The 19391-nt window shown below is 39.0% G+C and overlaps 1 protein-coding gene across 1 annotated transcript; it reads left to right on the forward strand.

The window, feature by feature from the left end:
* Window positions 1–14: 14 nt before the first annotated feature.
* On the forward strand, window positions 15–19002 carry LOC134802406 (U1 small nuclear ribonucleoprotein 70 kDa). Its single transcript, XM_063775062.1, has 10 exons — window positions 15–387; window positions 2456–2638; window positions 4087–4149; window positions 5118–5199; window positions 10085–10186; window positions 11193–11315; window positions 13656–13767; window positions 14593–14725; window positions 16143–16209; window positions 18109–19002. Exons 1-10 carry the CDS (start codon window positions 244–246, stop codon window positions 18222–18224), a joined length of 1125 nt encoding a protein of 374 aa, XP_063631132.1. The 5' UTR covers window positions 15–243; the 3' UTR covers window positions 18225–19002.
* The last annotated feature ends 389 nt before the right edge of the window (window positions 19003–19391 follow it).

Consider the following 19391-nt stretch of genomic DNA (forward strand, 5'->3'; position numbering starts at 1 on the left):
ATATGCCAGCGCGAGCGTTTTCTGTCATGGCGGCCGCTGCATGAAAATTGCGGAATTGCTATCCGATTCGTTGCTCGTTGTGATTAATTTAATTAAAAAGTGTTGTTCAATCAAGCTAGTGCAGTAACCGATAATTAATTACATCATGGTTTGAGTTACCAAGCGTCACCGTGGAGAATTCTAGCAAATTAAGTGTATTTTCATTGTGGACTATGTGCTAACGCTAAGCATTAGGTTGTAACCATGACGCAGTTTTTACCTCCTAATTTACTTGCCCTGTTTGCGGCGAGGGATCCTATCCCTTATTTGCCGCCTGCAGCGAAGCTCCCGCATGAGAAGAAACAAAAAGGCTACGATGGCGTCGGCGCTTTTCTCAACGTCTTTGAGGTTAGTTTTTAACTTATTCATCTATTATGCGTCGAATATATGATGAGATTGGGTGATTGTGTGGCTAGGCAAGGCATTGAAGACGATTGTGTGAATTTGGAGGGCAATCTTCAAGTTTATAGAACAGTTTATTTTTCATTAGACATTTCTTAGTTTCTTTTTGCTTTTCCCGTTTTGAGAATACGAATTTCGCATGGTTGAATGACCGTGAAATTGCATTCCTAATTTTAGCATGAATGAATCTCTGAGATAATCGATGTTGATTTAATTGTTGCTTGATTAAATTACACTGCATTACAGATAAAGAACAAAAGTTTACAGTCAATACATATGAGCATTCATCTTGCACTTTCTAAACACCATATTTGATGATTTTCACAATATCTCTTCACATTAAAATGAAAGCACTTGTACTTAATAGTATTTTGACCACCGGTCTGGCATAGTGGGTAGTGACCTTGCCAGTGAAGCTGATGGTCCAGAGTTCGAATCCCATGTTTTCTATGTATATAAGTATGTATTTATGTATATAAGTATGTATATCGTCACCTAGCACCCATAGTACAAGCTTTGCTTAGTTTGGGAGTAGGTTGATCTGTGTCAGATGTTCCCTAATATTTATTTATTTGTTTACTTGTGTGAATTGAGAATAAAAGTTTCTGTTAAATTTTTCTTTGTGATACACACATTTGTTGCTGACTGTACTTCCCATTTGCATGTCTATGAAGTGTTTCTCGAGACATTTCTAATGAGCTTCTCAATGTGTTGTGTTTTTCCATCAAGGAGTTCCATTGGCTACTTTCCAACTGCATCACAGATCACCCCCATGTTAGTATAATATTGCATTGTCATCAGAATTAATTAATTATCCTCAATTTCAACTGAACTAGATACCAGGAAGTGGTTTAAAAATAGGTAGGTATATAAATTACAAGATTTGAAGCACAAATATAGGGTCATTGCGCTAGTTTTCGTCTGACTCTAGTTTTCATCCACTTGACGAAATTTGAATATAAACCTTAATTGCTGCACAAATTTGGACTTATTGCAATCCTTAATATCTAAACAATGTATCTATCTACATAAAAATTATATTTCACAAGTAGCAAATTAAAAATGAAATGTATTATTTGCTAATCTGTCAAGTGGACGGAAACTGGCACTGGACGGTAAACTGACGCGATTACCCTATGCAGTGAGGCTAAATAAAAGTGTGTAAAATGAAGTTCCTCCTATTACTGGTATTCAGAGAGTGGATCAGCTACACTCTAATAACACAAGTTTAAAAATTGCCTACTCCAGAGCACACAGTCACTGTGGCCGAAATCGGTCAGGAGCTTCATCATCATCATCAGGACAATTACCTTACATTTTTAAAAATAAAATTTACTTGTCAAAGTACAGTCCAAACAAGATTTAAATGGCATCTGGTTAAAGAATGAGTGGTTCAGAGTTTTTTTCAATCTATTACTTCCATTTTTGTCCTTGAAACCAAAAGCACCTACCATGTTTAAGGCTTAGGTATTTCAGGCTTATGTTTCAATGATATTACTAGTAGGTTGAGTAAGGTCATTTAGCATGCACTTTAATCTCAGGCGATGCCGCTGGGCACGATTGTTCCTTAGGTCAAACAAAGTTGATCTGGCCTGGTAGCCAGGAGATCGTACCATGCAGACCCCCCAAAAAGGGGGGGTGAAAGGGTCGGCTCCCCAGGTCCAATCTATGCTATATTCCTTCATAGTCTTAGTGTTCCTTACTAAACCTACTATACGCTTATCCAATCAATATGCCCTGCCTGCAGATTTTAATGTGAGGAATTTTATGTGTAAAGCAGATTAGTCCTTGAAGACATGCCTCGTCTGAAATATCTACCATTTCCACTACTCGCCACTTTGCGAAGTGGCTTATTGTGTGGACCCGTCTTTCTAGTGTATTATTGGTTGTCTGGAAGACGTCGCTTTTTAGCGATAAGACCGCCTGTTGTTACCTAAATGTTCTGTATTCCCCTTTTCAATGTGTGGTGTACAATAAAGAATATTTATAATTATTATTAAAACCTACATTTCAGCACCCATCAGAAACGCCTCCGCCCACCCGCGTGGAAACCAGAGAGGAGCGCGCGGAGCGTCGTCGCCGCGAGCGCGCAGAACAGACAGCTTATAAGTTGGAACAAGAGATTGCCCTGTGGGACCCGGCGGCGAACGCGAGGGCCACCGCTGATCCTTTCAAGACCCTGTTTGTGGCCAGAATTGTAAGTACAAAGACTCCTCTTTTCCACTACATCAGCGGTTGGCAACCTTTTAGTAGCCAAGGACCACATAGTAGTTAACAAAGTTGACGCGGGCCGCACTTGCAGGGTTCGCGGGCCGCTTGTTGCCGACCGCTGCACTACATGGCAGTTTTGTGTAAAGTGGAAAAGATTTCAGATCCTATATTTAAAGCAGTAGCAGGGTGTGCATGGGCCGCCCGCCGGGGCGCACGCGGTGGAATGCTGTTTGCGACCCTGTGGCACTCCACTACAAGGCGGAGTCGGCATTCGTTGATGGTTTTAGAAGGTTGCTATCACTGGTTAGTCTGTCATGTCCCCTGGTTCCTCGGGACCAGGTGGCATGCGTAAACGTGGGCAGACAAGCGTGGGTGACAAGCTTTCTGTTAGAACATTGTTTCTATAGTGTCAAGGAATATATTGAGCACAATAATGCAGATAATTAATATTATTTATTATAATCTAATTCAATATAAATTTTATGTAATGTACCTAATGATAATCAACCAATGTAATGTGATGTATTGATAATAGTCCAATTGATGAAGTAATGAAATGTCCTATACAAACTTTAGAGTGTAATTTATTTTATCGTAATTGTTATTACATGTATTAAAATAAAATTCAATAATATAATTATATTCTGTCTCGCATATGTGCAAGACTGAAAATTATTATTGTTAGGTAATATAAAATTTGCGCATTGTTTCAGTACGATAGAATACTGGACAATATTCTACAAGAACATCCTGTAACTATAATTAAGTATTCTTGCAAATAAATGATATTGATTGATTGATTGATTGATTGATTGATTGACAGAAACACTAAAAAGATACCCAGAGTTTCACAACAGGTTGAAGACATCTGCAGAGATGTGTCACCCTTTAATAATTAATGATGTGGCCAAAAATGTTTTTTTTCCCAGATATTTTAGTAAAATCGCGTTTCTCTTGCAGACTACATTAAAATATAATTAGATTAAGTAATTCTTTACGATATTATATATAAAGAGTTACTTATTTATTCAGAGACCATACTTTTATATCCGCAACGCAGGCTTCGTCAGGTAATTATTTTGTGGCCAAAATTACATTTTTGGTACAAGCTATTATTGCTGACTACATTTCTAGCCACAGGCAACTAATATTCAATCGAGACAATTCTAACAATCCCAAACACAATTTAGTTTACGTTTGTTTTATCACAGAGTTCCCATGGCCATCTCCTGTCGCCATCATTAGATCAGCTCCATATCACCATAATATGGCATTGTTATCCAATTTACATATGTCGTATGCTCAATCGGAAATCAGGGAGTGGGTCAAATTTAGCTCCCAAAATTTGACCCACACTAAAATAGATCCTCTACTAGTAAATAAACGGCCTAGTAAGAGGAAATAAATAAAATTAAAATTTTATTTTTGTTACAGAACTATGACACATCAGAATCCAAGCTAAGAAGAGAATTTGAGGGCTATGGAGCTATTAAAAAGGTAAATATATATATATATTTTTGATAATTGTATACGTTTTCATTTTGAGTTTTAGTCGTGTGTGATAGATGGCAGTAAATTTACTGCGACTACAAAATTTACTATGACAGGACCCCTCTATACTATCTATTCTCTTTGGTTAGACCAAGAAAAGTCTGCAGAGATTTTGATAGCCTACGCAGTGCAAGTGTTAGTTTAAACGTCGTTTGACGTTCTATGTAATTTTGACGTATAAATAACACTTTCACTGCGTGGGCTATCAAAATCGCTGCAGTCTTTTCTTGGTCTAACTCTATAAAATTACCATTAACCCGTTGAACGCTAAAGACGTCAACTGACGCGTGCGGCTTCAGCCCAATATTAACCTATGTGCATTTATACAAGGTTCAAGATGACGCGCTGATGTGGCGTGGCGTTCAAAGGGTTAAGAACAAAGATGTAATTTTTTCATAGTGTCTTTTCCAAGCCATTGGATTACGGTCACAGTGAATAAAAAAAAAAACATTAGTCTGCAATAACGAACCAACTTGGCGTAACTATTAAAAAAGTAATTCTAGATTTACAAATCCTCTTGTACGGTTGTAACTTGTAAACAAATCAAATATTTTTTATGAAACTATTTTGCATTTGGGTGGCCTAGATAGACGTGGGTTCGTACCCTGCCCTGGGTACTAGGGGCCTTGGTGACTTTTTAGGCTTCCGTACCCAAAGGGTAAAAACGGGACCCTATTACTAAGACTCCACTGTCCGTCCGTCTGTTAGTCACCAGGCTGTGTCACATGAACTGTGATAGCTAGGCAGTTGAAATTTTCACAAATGCTGTATTTCTGTTGCCGCTATAACAACAAATACTAAAAATTACGGAACCCTCGGTTGTCGTGTTGTCGAGTCCTTGACTTGACTCGCACCGACCGGTTTTTCTTGTATCATATCTATTTCAGTTTAAAATTTGTATGGTTGTGTTCCAGATATACATGGTGTACAACAAAGAGGACGGCAAGCCGCGTGGCTACGCGTTCATCGAGTACGAGCACGAGCGCGACATGCACTGTGAGTCCTAAGCGTGCGCGCATGTATACAGGGTGTATGGTTCGTGACGGATAGAATCTCACTGCTTCGTTCTCTTCAGTTCCCTCAATGCTGAGGATCGTGATATCATGTCCGAAGACCGGGCTCTGTAGGCTTTAATTCTTCGCTAAGCTCATGGCCTCGTGCAGTGATTTGAGCACACTATCTACATATGTAGTGCATAATTATTTTCCATCGTATTTTCACGGAGACGTTCGAACGTGCCTTGCTATTTCAGTCAAGTCTCGGTACAAAAAGTACTGAGGTTGACTGAAGTAGCATGACAATTACGAACGTTTCCTAGAAAATACGATGGTAAACAATTATGAACTACATCTGGAGTAATACCGAGCATTACTAAACTTGCAAGTGTAGTCACATAAGGATTGTAACAGTGTGAGAGACAGCAAGCCATCAATATTGTAAATCTTCTAGATATCTTTGCTAACCTTTCCTAGTATAGAATAATAGAGATAGAGCTGAATTCAAAATAAGTTTGAGGAGTTCTCTGATAAGATTTAGATAACATTAAATAAAATAACGAACTTTTTCTGTAACAAAAATAAAACTTCCCATACCAAGCAGTGAGTGTATATAGTTAACACGGTCATGAAGCATTTTATATTATTAATGATATGTCTGAAAAAAGTTAAAAGTCACGCACCATACATGTTCCTGACCTTGTATTAACATATGTCATGTTCATACATGTGTATGACATTTATTTTACATTTTTCTTTACTTTCGGGTACTTCATTGAAATATCGACGTATTCTCTATGTATTTATTTATCATTATTTTTCCCTTAATATCGTAGTCTCATTATTTCTCCCTTGGTTCATAGGCGGTTATTAAGTAAAGTATAATGATGACACATTTGTGAATATGATCTGAACTTTCATTAAAGAGTGTCATTATTTTGCGATAATAATGATTTGCAGAGTTATTAACCTTTTTGCGGGGTGATTTCCAAACAGATGTTAAAAAATAAAAATCTATGAGACACAGCTTGATATTTCTTAATGAAAAGAATGGCATGGTCCTTTTGTAAATGTATCAAATGGAACTAATATAATGTACTATATCTACATGATTGTATAGTACATCCATTTTCATTATTTTTGAAGTACAGAAGTATATTCCGTTGTTTGGTCCGCGAATATACTAAATATTACTTTGTCAGCAGACTACTTGTTTAAAGGAAGTTATAGAAAATTGGTTATGAATACAAATATATAAATTACAACTAGTTTTTTTTAAATAATTTACACTTTTAAGTCCTGAATTTTTAAAACAAAGACTAATACGCAATTTAACTTTTACAATTTTACGTTTAATACGAATCAACTAATTAAACTTTCGTGACACATATTTTAAACTGTTTGGACGACAACGGTTTCACTCACTTGAATTTTTAGTCGCTATTGGCGACATGTTCAACTAACCACCAACCAACTCATCAACTAATCACTTATTTTTTAAAACTCTGATTCCAGATGTTAATTTCTAGAGTTTGTGGGCTCAAATGCAAATGCAACCAAATTTGTGTTTTCTTTTTTTATCTCATTGTCAATGAAATGATGTAAAGTATATTTTTTTAAAGACCCCCGCAGAAAGGTCCCCACGGAACCTAGACAATTGAGTACATGATTAACAAGGCATTTTCTATTTTATATCACAGACCCAGCCGTTAAGACCCCACTCGAGTAACCGGCCATATAATAGGTTTGTATGTGGTAAGATGCCAACATACAAATATTTATTAAAAACCCAACCAAACCTTTTTAATTATAGTAGACCGAATTCGTTGATAAAGCTGCTTATATTCAAACTGTTTAGGCAGAGAGATATTAAGTTTTTTTTTTGTTTGAAATTTGAATATTAAAATGACGCAAAATTTTCTTAGTTTCCTGTAGATAAGTGAAATATTGAAACATCTTACTTAATATTTTATACCCAGACTTTTTACTTTTTTTATACCCAGAAAATACCTATTGGAAGGGCTTGAATGTTACTTTCATATTTATTTTTCCTTGTCAACAAAATACCAAATTGTATTGATGTGTTAAATCTTTACTCTTTGTGAAACAAGATAGCATTACTTTTAAGAGGCAAGAGTAATATATAAATAGCTTTATCTATAACCTAAACAATGCTGTCGTAAAAATATAAAACAGTAGGTAACTGTGGAAACAACAAAATTTTCAAAAATATGTTTGTATTCAACTATATATTATTACAAATGAATGAAATCAAAGAAAATTACCAAATAATGATATTTTAAGTAACATGAATATTTAAAAAATATTTGTAAAGCATTGTGATTTCACTGCATACTCTCTCGCCTAATAGTTGGGGTGTAAGCAAGCACTAGTTGGCTCTAAAGAGCACCAGGTAAAGGTATCTTCGCGTCGGTAAAAGTTAAAAGAGTAAGTAAAAGTGTAAGTTGAAAAAAGCGTAAGTTGCGGCTCGGGGCGTGAGCGGGCGCCGCGATTTTCGACGAATTAGGAAACTGAGGTATTTAGGTATATATGAATAATATGAACCATAGTCTATTAACATATATAATTATGTTTACAAATATATTATCGTGTTCTTGATACACTGTTATTTCAAAATGCAGCATAGCAGATAACTGTGTAAGATATTCAAAAAGCTAAAACATACGAATATCTTCAGCACTAATTAATGTAATAGTAAAAGTAATTACTAATTAATAGTAAATAAAATTAATTATAACTAGAGGAATTCAGAATTAGACCCCGTTTCTAGTATTGTAATAATCTCGAAAAATATTTTTTTTGACCAATTATAGGTGATACTAACTGTACTAAAAATGTGATTGTAATTTTTTAAAGCTTGCCAAAATCTCATAAATTATTTCAAAGGCTCGATCGATTGTGTACACAACATACATGTACTCGAACAAGATACATAAATGTTTGGTTAAATTAAAGGCACTAGATGGTGGACTCTTACGTCAAAAGATGTCTCTCATGAAAGCCAAAACAAACAGTGATATTAAATCAGCCGATTAAAAATGTGTTTAAAATACAAATGGTGTAATATAAACCTCATATCTTATCGAGAGTTGCGGTCGCTCATGCCTCAGCGCTTGGATATTATGGTAAAACGTAAAATTCCGGTAAGTTTCAAACGGATGGTGGGTATAAAACAATTTGTACTTTTTTTGATTGATGATTTCGTTCTGGCGTCTCTCGGCTTGGTCATGGTAGGTACGACAGTAGGTATGATTTCTATTTATGTCTATGTTTACAGGTAATGTTATTGAAGTTGAAAATAATGATCATTATTTTCAACTTTAATAGTAATATTGTTTTTAACTATAATTGAATTATAAATATCATTTTTCTCAAATGTAATGAAATTGATATCATTATTTCTTACTTTAATCATTATCATTATTTTCAACTTGCGTTGAAAATAATGATTTCTTATATTCAACTGAAAGGTAAACTGACTGTTGTTACTGTTTTAAGTGTTATTATTTTCACTGTGATTTTTTTTTATCTAAATTACCAGAAAATCAAAAGTAGCAGTGAAAATATTATTTTATATGGACTTCTTCTTTACACAAATTCAAATATGTATATGTAAAATTTTACTATTATCTTTAGTATGTCCATATAAATAATAACACTATTGTATGACTGATTTGTGACGGCTAGACTTTAACTTTCATACATTTGTATGAAAACATCGTCTTTCCAACACCAGTATGGTTAATTTGGCCTTGTCTAAATTTTAAACTACTGACTGACAACGCACATATAAGTTGTATTTTGGACACTTAAAAAGGGTGGGTGGCATAATATGTGAAAAAAAAAGTATTTCTGTCCATATTTTAAACTTTATTATTCTTATGGTTCCACGTGTTTTAAGTTACCCACGATTTCTAAAGAGCCTCACGACGATGTATTATATACAATCCTCATATTAGGCATAAAAAAAGGAATATCGCAAAAGTAACGCAAAAGTAACGCAAAATGTATTCGTATAAAGCTGTAATAGGTGGCGGCGACATACTGTGGCAAGGAACTTACATTAGAACCGGGGCCTTACCTTGATGTCCTTATTGCGATTCTCTTTAGGACCTAAACTGAATTGCTAAGGGACAAAGGGACGGAGTTATGCGACTTAGCGCCACTTGCACCATTCAACTAGCCCGGGGTTACCATGGTTACCAGTACAATTTGACACTGGATTAATGGTTTAACCGCTTAACCCCAGGTTAGTGGGGTGGTTCAAGTTAGCCTTATATAGCTCCGTCCTTTAGCAATTCAGTTTAGGTCCTAAACAGAATCGCAATAAGGACATCATAGTAAGGCCCCTGGACGTTCCCATTCCGAGGATAGGCAAAACATGACCTGGATTATGCTACTCATCAGTAGGGCTATGATGGTCGGTTTTTTATCATCTGTCATCATGCCTGTCACGTTCTAACAAGTAAGTGCGAAAGTGACGCATGACATGACAAGTGATAAAAATGCGACCATGATACTGAAAGGGGTTATGAAAGGACGCTTACGAGGAATTTATTAGTTTGGCGCCCCTGCATACACATGTATGCAGGGGTGCCAAACTAATAGTTCTGCTGAACCCGCCTATTCCTATCTCTATCGCGCGTGCTTAATTATATTTCTGTTCCGCTCGCAATGTCATTGACTGCCGGCATCATGGGCGGGACAGCATATAATTATGCGTGTGTGATAGAGATAGGAACAGACGTGATAAGCGTCCTTTCTTTTTAGTATTCCTTTGTGCTCTCGAGTCAGACAAGGTCAAATGACGTTGGGCCGTCACGGTCAGTCTCCAAAGGCCCGTCTAACCCGTCTAACACCCACAGCGGCGTACAAACACGCGGACGGCAAGAAGATCGACGGGAAACGGGTGCTGGTCGACGTGGAGCGAGCGCGGACCGTCAAGGGTTGGCTGCCGAGGAGGCTCGGTGAGTTATCACTACTACATGTAGCACCACACATGAAGATCGACGGGGAATGGGTGCTGGTCGACGTGGAGCGAGCGCGGACCGTCAAGGGTTGGCTGCCGAGGAGGCTCGGTGAGTTATCACTACTACATGTAGCACCACACATGAAGATCGACGGGAAACGGGTGCTGGTCGACGTGGAGCGAGCGCGGACCGTCAAGGGCTGGCTGCCGAGAAGGCTCGGTGAGATTTTTTCACAATCAAGAATCACTGTATTAATAGGTGAAATCCGCATAGTAGTTTTTGAGTCCATCGCGAACATACAGACAGACGCGGCAGGGGACTATTGTTTTATAAGGTGTTAGTGATATTACTCATCCCATTATTCGATCCTGTGGTTCAGGGCCACGCGGCAGGGTCGCCTTGCGAAGTGATGGCGTTAAAGGAAATAAAAAAAAATCCCGGCGCGTCATCCTGGACCTTGTCGGAATACACGAAGGTTGATATTGGGTTGTAGCCGCGCGCGTCAGTTGACGTCTTTGGCGGTCCTTTGACGTCACGCCAAAGACGTCAACTGTGCGCTATCGCCAAACCGTCGATAGCGATAGCGCACAACCGGACGTCGAAAATGAGCTCGAAGTCTCCGAGCGCGTTAATGAAATAAGGCGTAAAACGAACGACCAATATAGTCAATGAGGCTCATGAGTTGAAGGCGGAAGAATTTGCCTGGTAACAACTTTTTCCTCGCGGCAAAAAAGGAATGAAAGAAGCAAGGCCTGTAAATACAACTTCACTAGATTATTATTATTTTTACAGTTCCGTATTTTGGGCGAGGACACCAGGTTCCAACGCAATGACTACCTCTTTTACGCCTTATCCATGTTCGAATATTACCGCGTCAAATCCACGATTGCCGCTTGCGCCAGAAAAGTTGAAGGGGAATATGGTACTAAAGTAGAAGACCTACAATTATACCTTAAGAACCTCAAGAGGGTAATTTTCTAACTTACCTGTTTTTTTTTCTCAGGTGGCGGACTGGGTGGCACCCGGCGTGGAGGTGCCGACGTGAACATCAAGCACTCGGGCCGTGAGGACAACGAGCGTGAAAGAGAACGCTACAGCCGCGAGCAGAGAGAGAGGGACGAGCCGCGTAAGTACACATACTATACTCTGTCCCCCTTATTCATAAACGTTTACTAAAGTTGCCAAGCCGATAATAATCGTTTGTCCCTTTCCATCATACCAATAAGGAAAGGGACAATCGATTATTATCGGCTTGTCAACTTTAGTAGACGTTTAAGGGGGTGTATCTTTAGGTATTTAAATAAAAGTAATCTACCCTCAAATGCCTCCTTAAGCCAGTAGAGAGTAGATGAAAACATTACATGATCAAATAATGTAGGTTAGTCAGGTCGTTCAGTGCCTGATCCAGGCGATTTTGTATTTGGTAACCAATCAAATGTTCTAACTACCCGAAAATTTACAAATTGTTTGTTTACCTATAATACCTAAAGATACAGACTATATACAGGGTGATTCAGGAGACGTGAGCAGGCGGCTTAGCACGGTCGCGTTTTTATCCCTTGTCACCATGCCTGTCACGTTCTAACAAGTATGTAAGTGCGAAAGGGACGCGCATAGTGATAGACGATAAAAATGGAACCGTGCTGCGCCCACAGGACTAACACTGCGCATATCGTTAATTATAAGCAACTGTTTCGTATCAGTATTAGTTAGATTAACGTTAATTTTCTAGTTGTGTTGTAAAAAAAATCACAGATTTCGTGCCTCACACGACTATCGAGCACATTGGAAATGAATCTACGGAATTCGAAAAAATATTGTAGCTGATGAGCGACGAGAAAGTCTGGATAAGGAAAAAGTTACAAAATAAAACTACAACGTTGAATGATAATTATTTTTTTATATTCAGTGTCAAATTGAATGTCATTACTGTCATCTCGGTCTGGTTACTTTTGAAAACTCGTATCTCACTCCAGTTTGACAGTTTATTTTCTTCGTAATCAAAATGCCATTACGGTTAAAGAGGTTTTATGTTGATTAATTAGGTCCTGTAGGGTGACCATGATTGTTGAGAATTAAATTTGCCCTCACCAAAAAGTTAAAAAATAGGAAAAAGTGTTGTTGTTTCTCCTAAATACGACGGTGATCGATCAATTATCAGTTACTGAGTGTGCAGGATTAGTCCTGCTCACGTCTCATGAATCATCCTGTATAGGTTCGGACCCAGGAAAGTCTCCATGGGCATAATGACAAAGTGTGGTAATGTCATAATTCATGACAAACTATGAAAATATGATATTTGTAATGCCCCTAGGGGCTGTCCATAAATTACGTCATCGTTTTTTGACGATTTTTGACCCCCCCCCCCCCCTAAAATCATCCAAAAAATCATGCTTCGATTGACCCCGTTTCCTCCTACGTCATGCTACCATCATCCGATGTCCAGACCCCCCCTCCCCTAATTTGAAATGACTTAATTTATGAATAGCCCCCTACCTGGTTTCGTTCTGTTCAAATTGGTGCAAAGTCAGTTTAAACAGATTGTACACAACATATACACCGTGGGCTCGAATAACCCGAAAGATTTTAACCACACACTTCTGAGGCCAAAAGAAGGAAAAAATTTCATATGAGTTTATGTCCATTTGCCAAATAACATTTTTTTTTGTGTTTTTTCGGGAAAAAAAAAAATAATAAAACTACCACTTAAAATGTATTTTTACTTTTTTTCGTCAATTCTAGTTTTTGCAAAGTGTTGCTTGACATTTTTTGACATCTATCAATAAGCACATTTAGACTATGCCCCATAGTGGCAACATCGCCATCAAAAAGGCGTTGTACACTAAGTTATGATAAACAGATGTTTTTTTTAAACGGTCATAACTCAGAAACTAGGCAAATTGTAGAAAAGTTGATAGAAATTTTAGTCTTTAAATATGATCAGGAATACACTGTTAAAATCTTTCGGGTTATTCCAGCCCACGTTGTATAGTGGTTTGACGCTATACTTGTACGGACGCCGACGTTCACGAGGCTTCACTATACCTTTCCCTTAGTCACGTTCGACGCGCAAGTGAGCAAGGATTCGGTCATAATCAGGATTTTTCGGGCGATAACTGCGGATTAACCTTTTAACCGCCATAGAATTTTTCATCGAGCATGCTCGTGACGCCGGCGGTACGAAGTTACACGAAGTTTTGTCTATTTATTGCCGCGGCGAATTGAGCCCGGTTTTGTGTCTTATATATCAGTCTACGGCGGTTAAAAGGTTAAGGGGGATGTATAATGAAGCTCGAACGTCAGCTGCTGTTCCGTTTGCGGGTTGAGACACGGTAGCCGTATTTTTCAACAAAGTATCAACAATAAATAAAAATAAAACAAATCAATGAAAATTTCGTTTCCTCGAAAACAGTGAAAACGATTTCCATGAATTATTTTTTTTAATAATACTATTGCTTCTATCCAGGTGGAGGGCGTCGCCGCAGCCGCTCGCGTTCACCGCGCCGGCGCAGCACTTCTCGCTCTCGCCGCCGCGAGAAGGAAAGGGACAGGACGAGAGACGAGGAGCCGGCTGAGAAGTACCTAACCATCTTTTTATCATGTCAACCCTTAACGGCTCGGCCATGACATTGCGCGACTGGCTTCGGCTATGGCGACAACCATAGGTTGGAGCGAGACACAGCGATAGGATCTTTCGTTCCCACCTATGGTTGCCGCCGCCGCTGGTCGCGCAAAATCGTGGCCGGGCCGTAAGGCCTGTGCACGTGCGCGTTGTAATATACAGATCTTTTTGAGAGACGGCACACCGCTTGCGTGACGTGTGCGTGCACGTCTACACACACGCAGCATGTCTGCTCTGGCCTTTACATGCATGTAGTATCAATATTGATACTGAAAGTGCCAACCAAGTTCTCTTGAAATTGTTATGATGATATAATTTTTTCACTTAGTGCATTTGGAACGGGAGTCCTTTTTATAGGCCTCTGGGTGTCTAAGAGGTTAAAGATACCAGTGACAGTTCTATTAGCTAGTTTGGTTGGTATTGGGTAATACAGTCAATGGGAATGTAATTTTAGTATCTATAAAAACCGGCCAAGTGAGAGTTAGACTCGCGCACGAAGGGTTCCGTACCATTACGCAAAACGCACGCACGGCATGTTTGTTGTATGGGAGCCCCACTTAAATATTTATTTTATGTCGTTTTTGGTATTTGTTGATATAGCGGCAACAGAATTACGGTACTATCACGGTTCATGAGTTACAGCCTGGTAACAGACAGACAAACAGCAGAGTCTTAGTAATACGCTCCCGTTTTTACCCTATAAATCAAAATGTAGTGTAGTCACTCATATTTCGGAACTTAATTTAGTGTAACATGTAACATAACCGGTGTGGTCACACAGCCGCCGCCGGCGCCGCTCGCGCTCCCGCTCGCGGCGGCGCGACAAGGACAAGGAGAAGCATCGCGACCGCGACGCGCGCGCAGACCGCGACCGCGACCGCGACCGCAAGCGCGCAAGGAGGGACAAAGACAAGGTAACGTACCGGATAGGTAGAGTACCGGATTAAGACATTTTGACGCCTTATAGTATATTTCAACCTCGATGGGTAGGGTGACAGGTATCATCTCCATATCCTCCTAAAGTAGTATCCAGACGGGACTGATCAAATCAGTCGATTTGATCAGAAATGAAATTGGTGTCACCCTCCAATTTTATTAGATTTATGGTGATATTAGAACCAGAACTAAAATACTGGCTTCACAAATTGGTATTCTTGCGTCCGCACCTCATTTTATCGGTAATATCGGTCATTATCGGCGGTTGAATTGGGCGAGCCAAATTGGTATTTGCGTCCTCCTGATTCGATCGGGCAATTGAATCAGATTGGCGAAAAATTGACTAATCTGGACACGCCTTAAGGCCCAGCCATACAAATGAAAAATCCACTGTGCCACTGAAATTTAAACCTATAGTGCAAGAAATAGAGTTGATTTTGGGTTCTTGGAAAATTGGATCAACAAAGCACAAGCGACTCTGTTCCTATTGAATACGATATAAATTTCATCAAACTGAAGAGGTACAATAGGCAGGACCTTGGGCCTTAGGTAGGTTAAAATGTATAACCTAAAAACCGGGCAAGTGCGAATCGAACTCGCGCACGAAGGGTTCCGTACCATAATGAAAACAAAAAACTGAAAAAAATGCAAAAAAAAAACGGTCACCCATCCAAGTACTGACCACGCCCGACGTTGCTTAACTTTGGTCAAAAATCACGTTTGTTGTATGGGAGCCCCATTTAAATCTTTATTTTATTCTGTTTTTAGTATTTGTTGTTATAGCGGCAACAGAAATACATCATCTGTGAAAATTTCAACTGTCTAGCTATCACGGTTCGTGAGATACAGCCTGGTGACAGACAGACGGACGGACGGACGGACGGACGGACGGACAGCGAAGTCTTAGTAATAGAGTCCCGTTTTACCTTTGGGTACGGAACCCTAAAAACGCTAAATCCCGCAAAATTGTATTGAGTTATAAAATAATAATGACATCAATGAACTGCTTTGATATATATGTGTAATCGACTATTCGAAAGAGCTTGAATAAGGGTGGTATTCCACCTATACAATTTCTTTGTCCAATGTGTATTGCATCTCACATTTTGCTTTAATGAGAGAGTGAGACGCACTGACATTGGATAAAGAAATCTGACAGGTGGAATACCACCCTAAAGCATATTTGAAGTTAAAGCATATCTGTCAGCCTACCCATCAAGTTAGAAAAATAGTATGATTTTATTTTATTTTATAATTATTATAAATATGTATTTATCATTTCTAAATCATCCTCAAAACAGGGTTGGCTGTTGTGTGGCAGGTAAAATAAAACTGGATAACTTCACTTTATATTGAGTATGTTTAATAATCTCATAAATAATGTGTTTATTCCAGGACCGCGATCGCAAGGAGCCCAAGCTGCGGGTTGACGAAATTAAGGTCAAACAGGAGCCGCATACTGGTGAGTCCAGGCCCCTAAGGCACCCCTGACAATTAGCCTCATGCATGAAGTTTATATTTGAACGAAAATTTTTTTATCGGATGTTATTTGCCGTTATATGGCTGTATAAAGCTAGTGAGCGAAACGCAACGCAATTAGTTGAAACGCCACGTGACGTCACTCGTTTAAACAAATTGTTAAGACCAACCAAGAGTGAAAGAGATGGCATTATGACCTGACTCGCCACTAAGTAGCTAACGTCAGTTGCGTTCACACCGAGTGACGTCATCAGTTCTGTCGAATTCGCGGCAAAAATTATGAGCGTTTCAACTGCTCAAAATTTTTCAACATTTTAAATATTATTTAATAATATTATGGGAAGGTTTATAAAAGTATTTTTATTATTTTTGAATGGTGTTCAAACGATATAAATAATGATTTATAAAAATTAAAAAAAAAGTCACGCATGAGGCTAATTGTCACCGTGGTGAAATAGGCCCCAGATTTGACCCTTAGGAAGGCCCTTAGATATGCAAAAAAGATCTGCGTCGAAACCTGAAGCGCACATTTAATTAAAAATTAACACATTCTCATTTTGACGTACACAAACATCATATCACTCATTGAAATGCATTTATACGATTTTATGCACATTTTGCAAGGTTTTTGACAGAGGGGTAGAGTAGAAACACTACAATATAAATTATAAACTGAAATAAATGTCATATATAATAAGAAAAAGTGACCGAAGCCTCCAGTGCCCCAGGCTAGAATCGAACCAGCGTCCTCTGCTATCGCGGCAGGTGCCTGTGCCATTCGGCCACCGCCACCGCCCGGCCGACCGCCGCGGGATTCCAGCCTGGGGCACTGGAGTCACAGAATATAGTAGTTTGTGTTACAAGGGATCAAAATGATATGTTTCCGTCAAGGGCGTGATTGAATCCTGAATGAAGCGATGGATTCTACAATAGAATCCCGAACGTAGTGAGGGATTCTATTGTAGAATCCATCTCGTAATGAGGGATTGTAGAATCCTGAAGAATCCTGGGAGGGCATTGTAGAATCCTGAGCGTAATGAGGGATTCAAGTGTTAACGCCCAAGACGAAATAATTTTGATACCGTGTGACACATACTGCTTTTCACATCAACTATGAGGAAAATAAAAAAAAAACTTAATCTATGAGGAAATTATTATGTTTCAAAATATTATTCAAGCTAAAAAAAGAGTGCAAAAAATAACTAAAACAGTGTCCTAGAACAGAAAAGTGAGGGAGCAGGGAGGAAAAGTGCCACTTTGATCCCTCCTAGCGGGGAAGAAAAAGCCCTTTTCCGAATAGGTGTTGTGAAAAATAAATTGTACTACCGTACAGAAAGGACACTTCCTACAAAACCGAAGTTTGACAGCGGTATAGGGACGAATCATGCTATTCCTTTCGGTTATTTAGGGTTGTTCAATTCAATCTGTGGTCGTGCACGCAAAAGGACTTCAAGTTGTGTCAATCCTAATAATTGCTCGGAGCCATGCTGAGCCGAACCGAGCCGAGTTTGCCCGAAGTCAGGAGTGTCTCCCCACTGCTGGAGGCGTTGGTCACTTTTTCTTATTATATGACATTTAGTTCAGTTATTTTTTTTGTGATTAAATTTTCCATTTAGTTGGTAATCAGAATGGTATAGTATAGATCAGCGGTTCTCAATCTTTTTTTTTGACGGAACCCTTTTGGAAAGCGAAATACTTAATGGAACCCTACAATAAAACAATAGTTTTTAGAAGTGTGTTTTTTGCATAATAAAATTTTTCAAGGCGACTAAAGCATAGTGTTCTAAATTCTTGCGGAACCCCTGCAGGGTTGTCGCGGAACCCTAGGGTTCCACGGAACACACTTAGAGAATGGCTGGTATAGATATCCTTTTATTTGCAGACTATCCCGAGTTCACGCTGCCCGCCATGGACGTCCAGATCAAGCAGGAGCCGGCGGATGACGACGAAAACAAATACAACCCGGAGGAGGCCAACGGGGACGATTACAATTATTAAACTAACGGGCTGTTTACATATTTATTGTACATTTTTCTCTCAACACTCGCTTTTTCGTGGGTCTTCAGGAGCATCGCCAAAAGAGGACAATCTGGACAATGGAACAATTCTAGACAATAGAATTTCTAACTAAATGAATGCCCCTGTACCATATGAACATTAGGAACTTTCAACTCGATACCTCCACGCGTTCCTGAGATAAAGGGTCTTGACAGACAGACAGACGGACGGAAGGACATCAAAGTGATCCAATAAGGGTTCCGTTTTTTCCTTTTGAGGTACAGAACCCTAAAAATATCTCGTATTATGTGTACAATGTGTTTGTCAGGCGCTAATGGCTCTACACGATGGGCCAGCGCCAGCCACTCCAAGGGACGCAGCCATGCAGTAGAATGAGATAGCAATATAGTGATATTGCCAAGGGAGCCAGTGGGCTCCCTCTAACGCATAAATGCGGAGCCATAATACATTGAAGTGCTGACGATTCTAAGGTTGGTATTCCATCTGTCCATGTGCATGCATTGCGTCTCACTCTCTCACCAAGCAAAATGTGAGACGCAAAACACATGGGAACAAGAAATTGGACAGGTGTAATACCACCCTAAGATACAAATCTAGGTCTGAGAAATAAATGTACATTAAATTAAAAATAGCTCATATATGTAGTCGTATTTTATATAGTGAGTGTTTTGAGCGTTTCAATACACTTTTTTTTTCACTATTTTGATGATTTTTTGACATTATTTAGTAAAGGACTTACGTTTCTACCAGGCGGTCTAGCATGAGTTGCGTTCTCGCGCGAGTTTTCATACATCTGGCGCAGAACGCAACTCATGCTAGACGGTCAGATAATCGTAAAATCTATCTAAATCTACTCTCATTTCTACAAAATAGTGTCTTGAATAGTGGTTGGGAACAAGCGCTCAAATAACCCCCCTTTTTGCCTCCGCGGTCGGATAAACCCTCGCGGTTAAATCCGACCGAAGTAAACTAAGTTATATTCAAATAGATGAATTGTATTTGCGACGAATACCTTATTGTATTCAAAATGGATTATTTTAATGCTGTCTGTAAAGTTATAATGGTGATAACTTGAGAATTGCTTCTTGTCTGTGTGAAGGAGTTTGTAAACTCGGTTCCAATCGGATTGCCCATTTAAAGACCCCA

Source organism: Cydia splendana, chromosome 24 (genome assembly GCF_910591565.1).
Source record: "Cydia splendana chromosome 24, ilCydSple1.2, whole genome shotgun sequence".
NCBI classification, from domain to species: Eukaryota; Metazoa; Arthropoda; class Insecta; order Lepidoptera; family Tortricidae; genus Cydia; species Cydia splendana.

Coding starts and splice junctions, on each gene's coding strand:
- LOC134802406 (XM_063775062.1), top strand. CDS start 244: ATGACGCAGTTTTTACCTCCTAATTTACTTGCCCTGTTTGCGGCGAGG. Junction 388..2,455: donor CTTTTCTCAACGTCTTTGAG/GTTAGTTTTTAA, acceptor CCTACATTTCAG/CACCCATCAGAAACGCCTCC. Junction 11,316..13,655: donor GAGAGAGAGGGACGAGCCGC/GTAAGTACACAT, acceptor GCTTCTATCCAG/GTGGAGGGCGTCGCCGCAGC.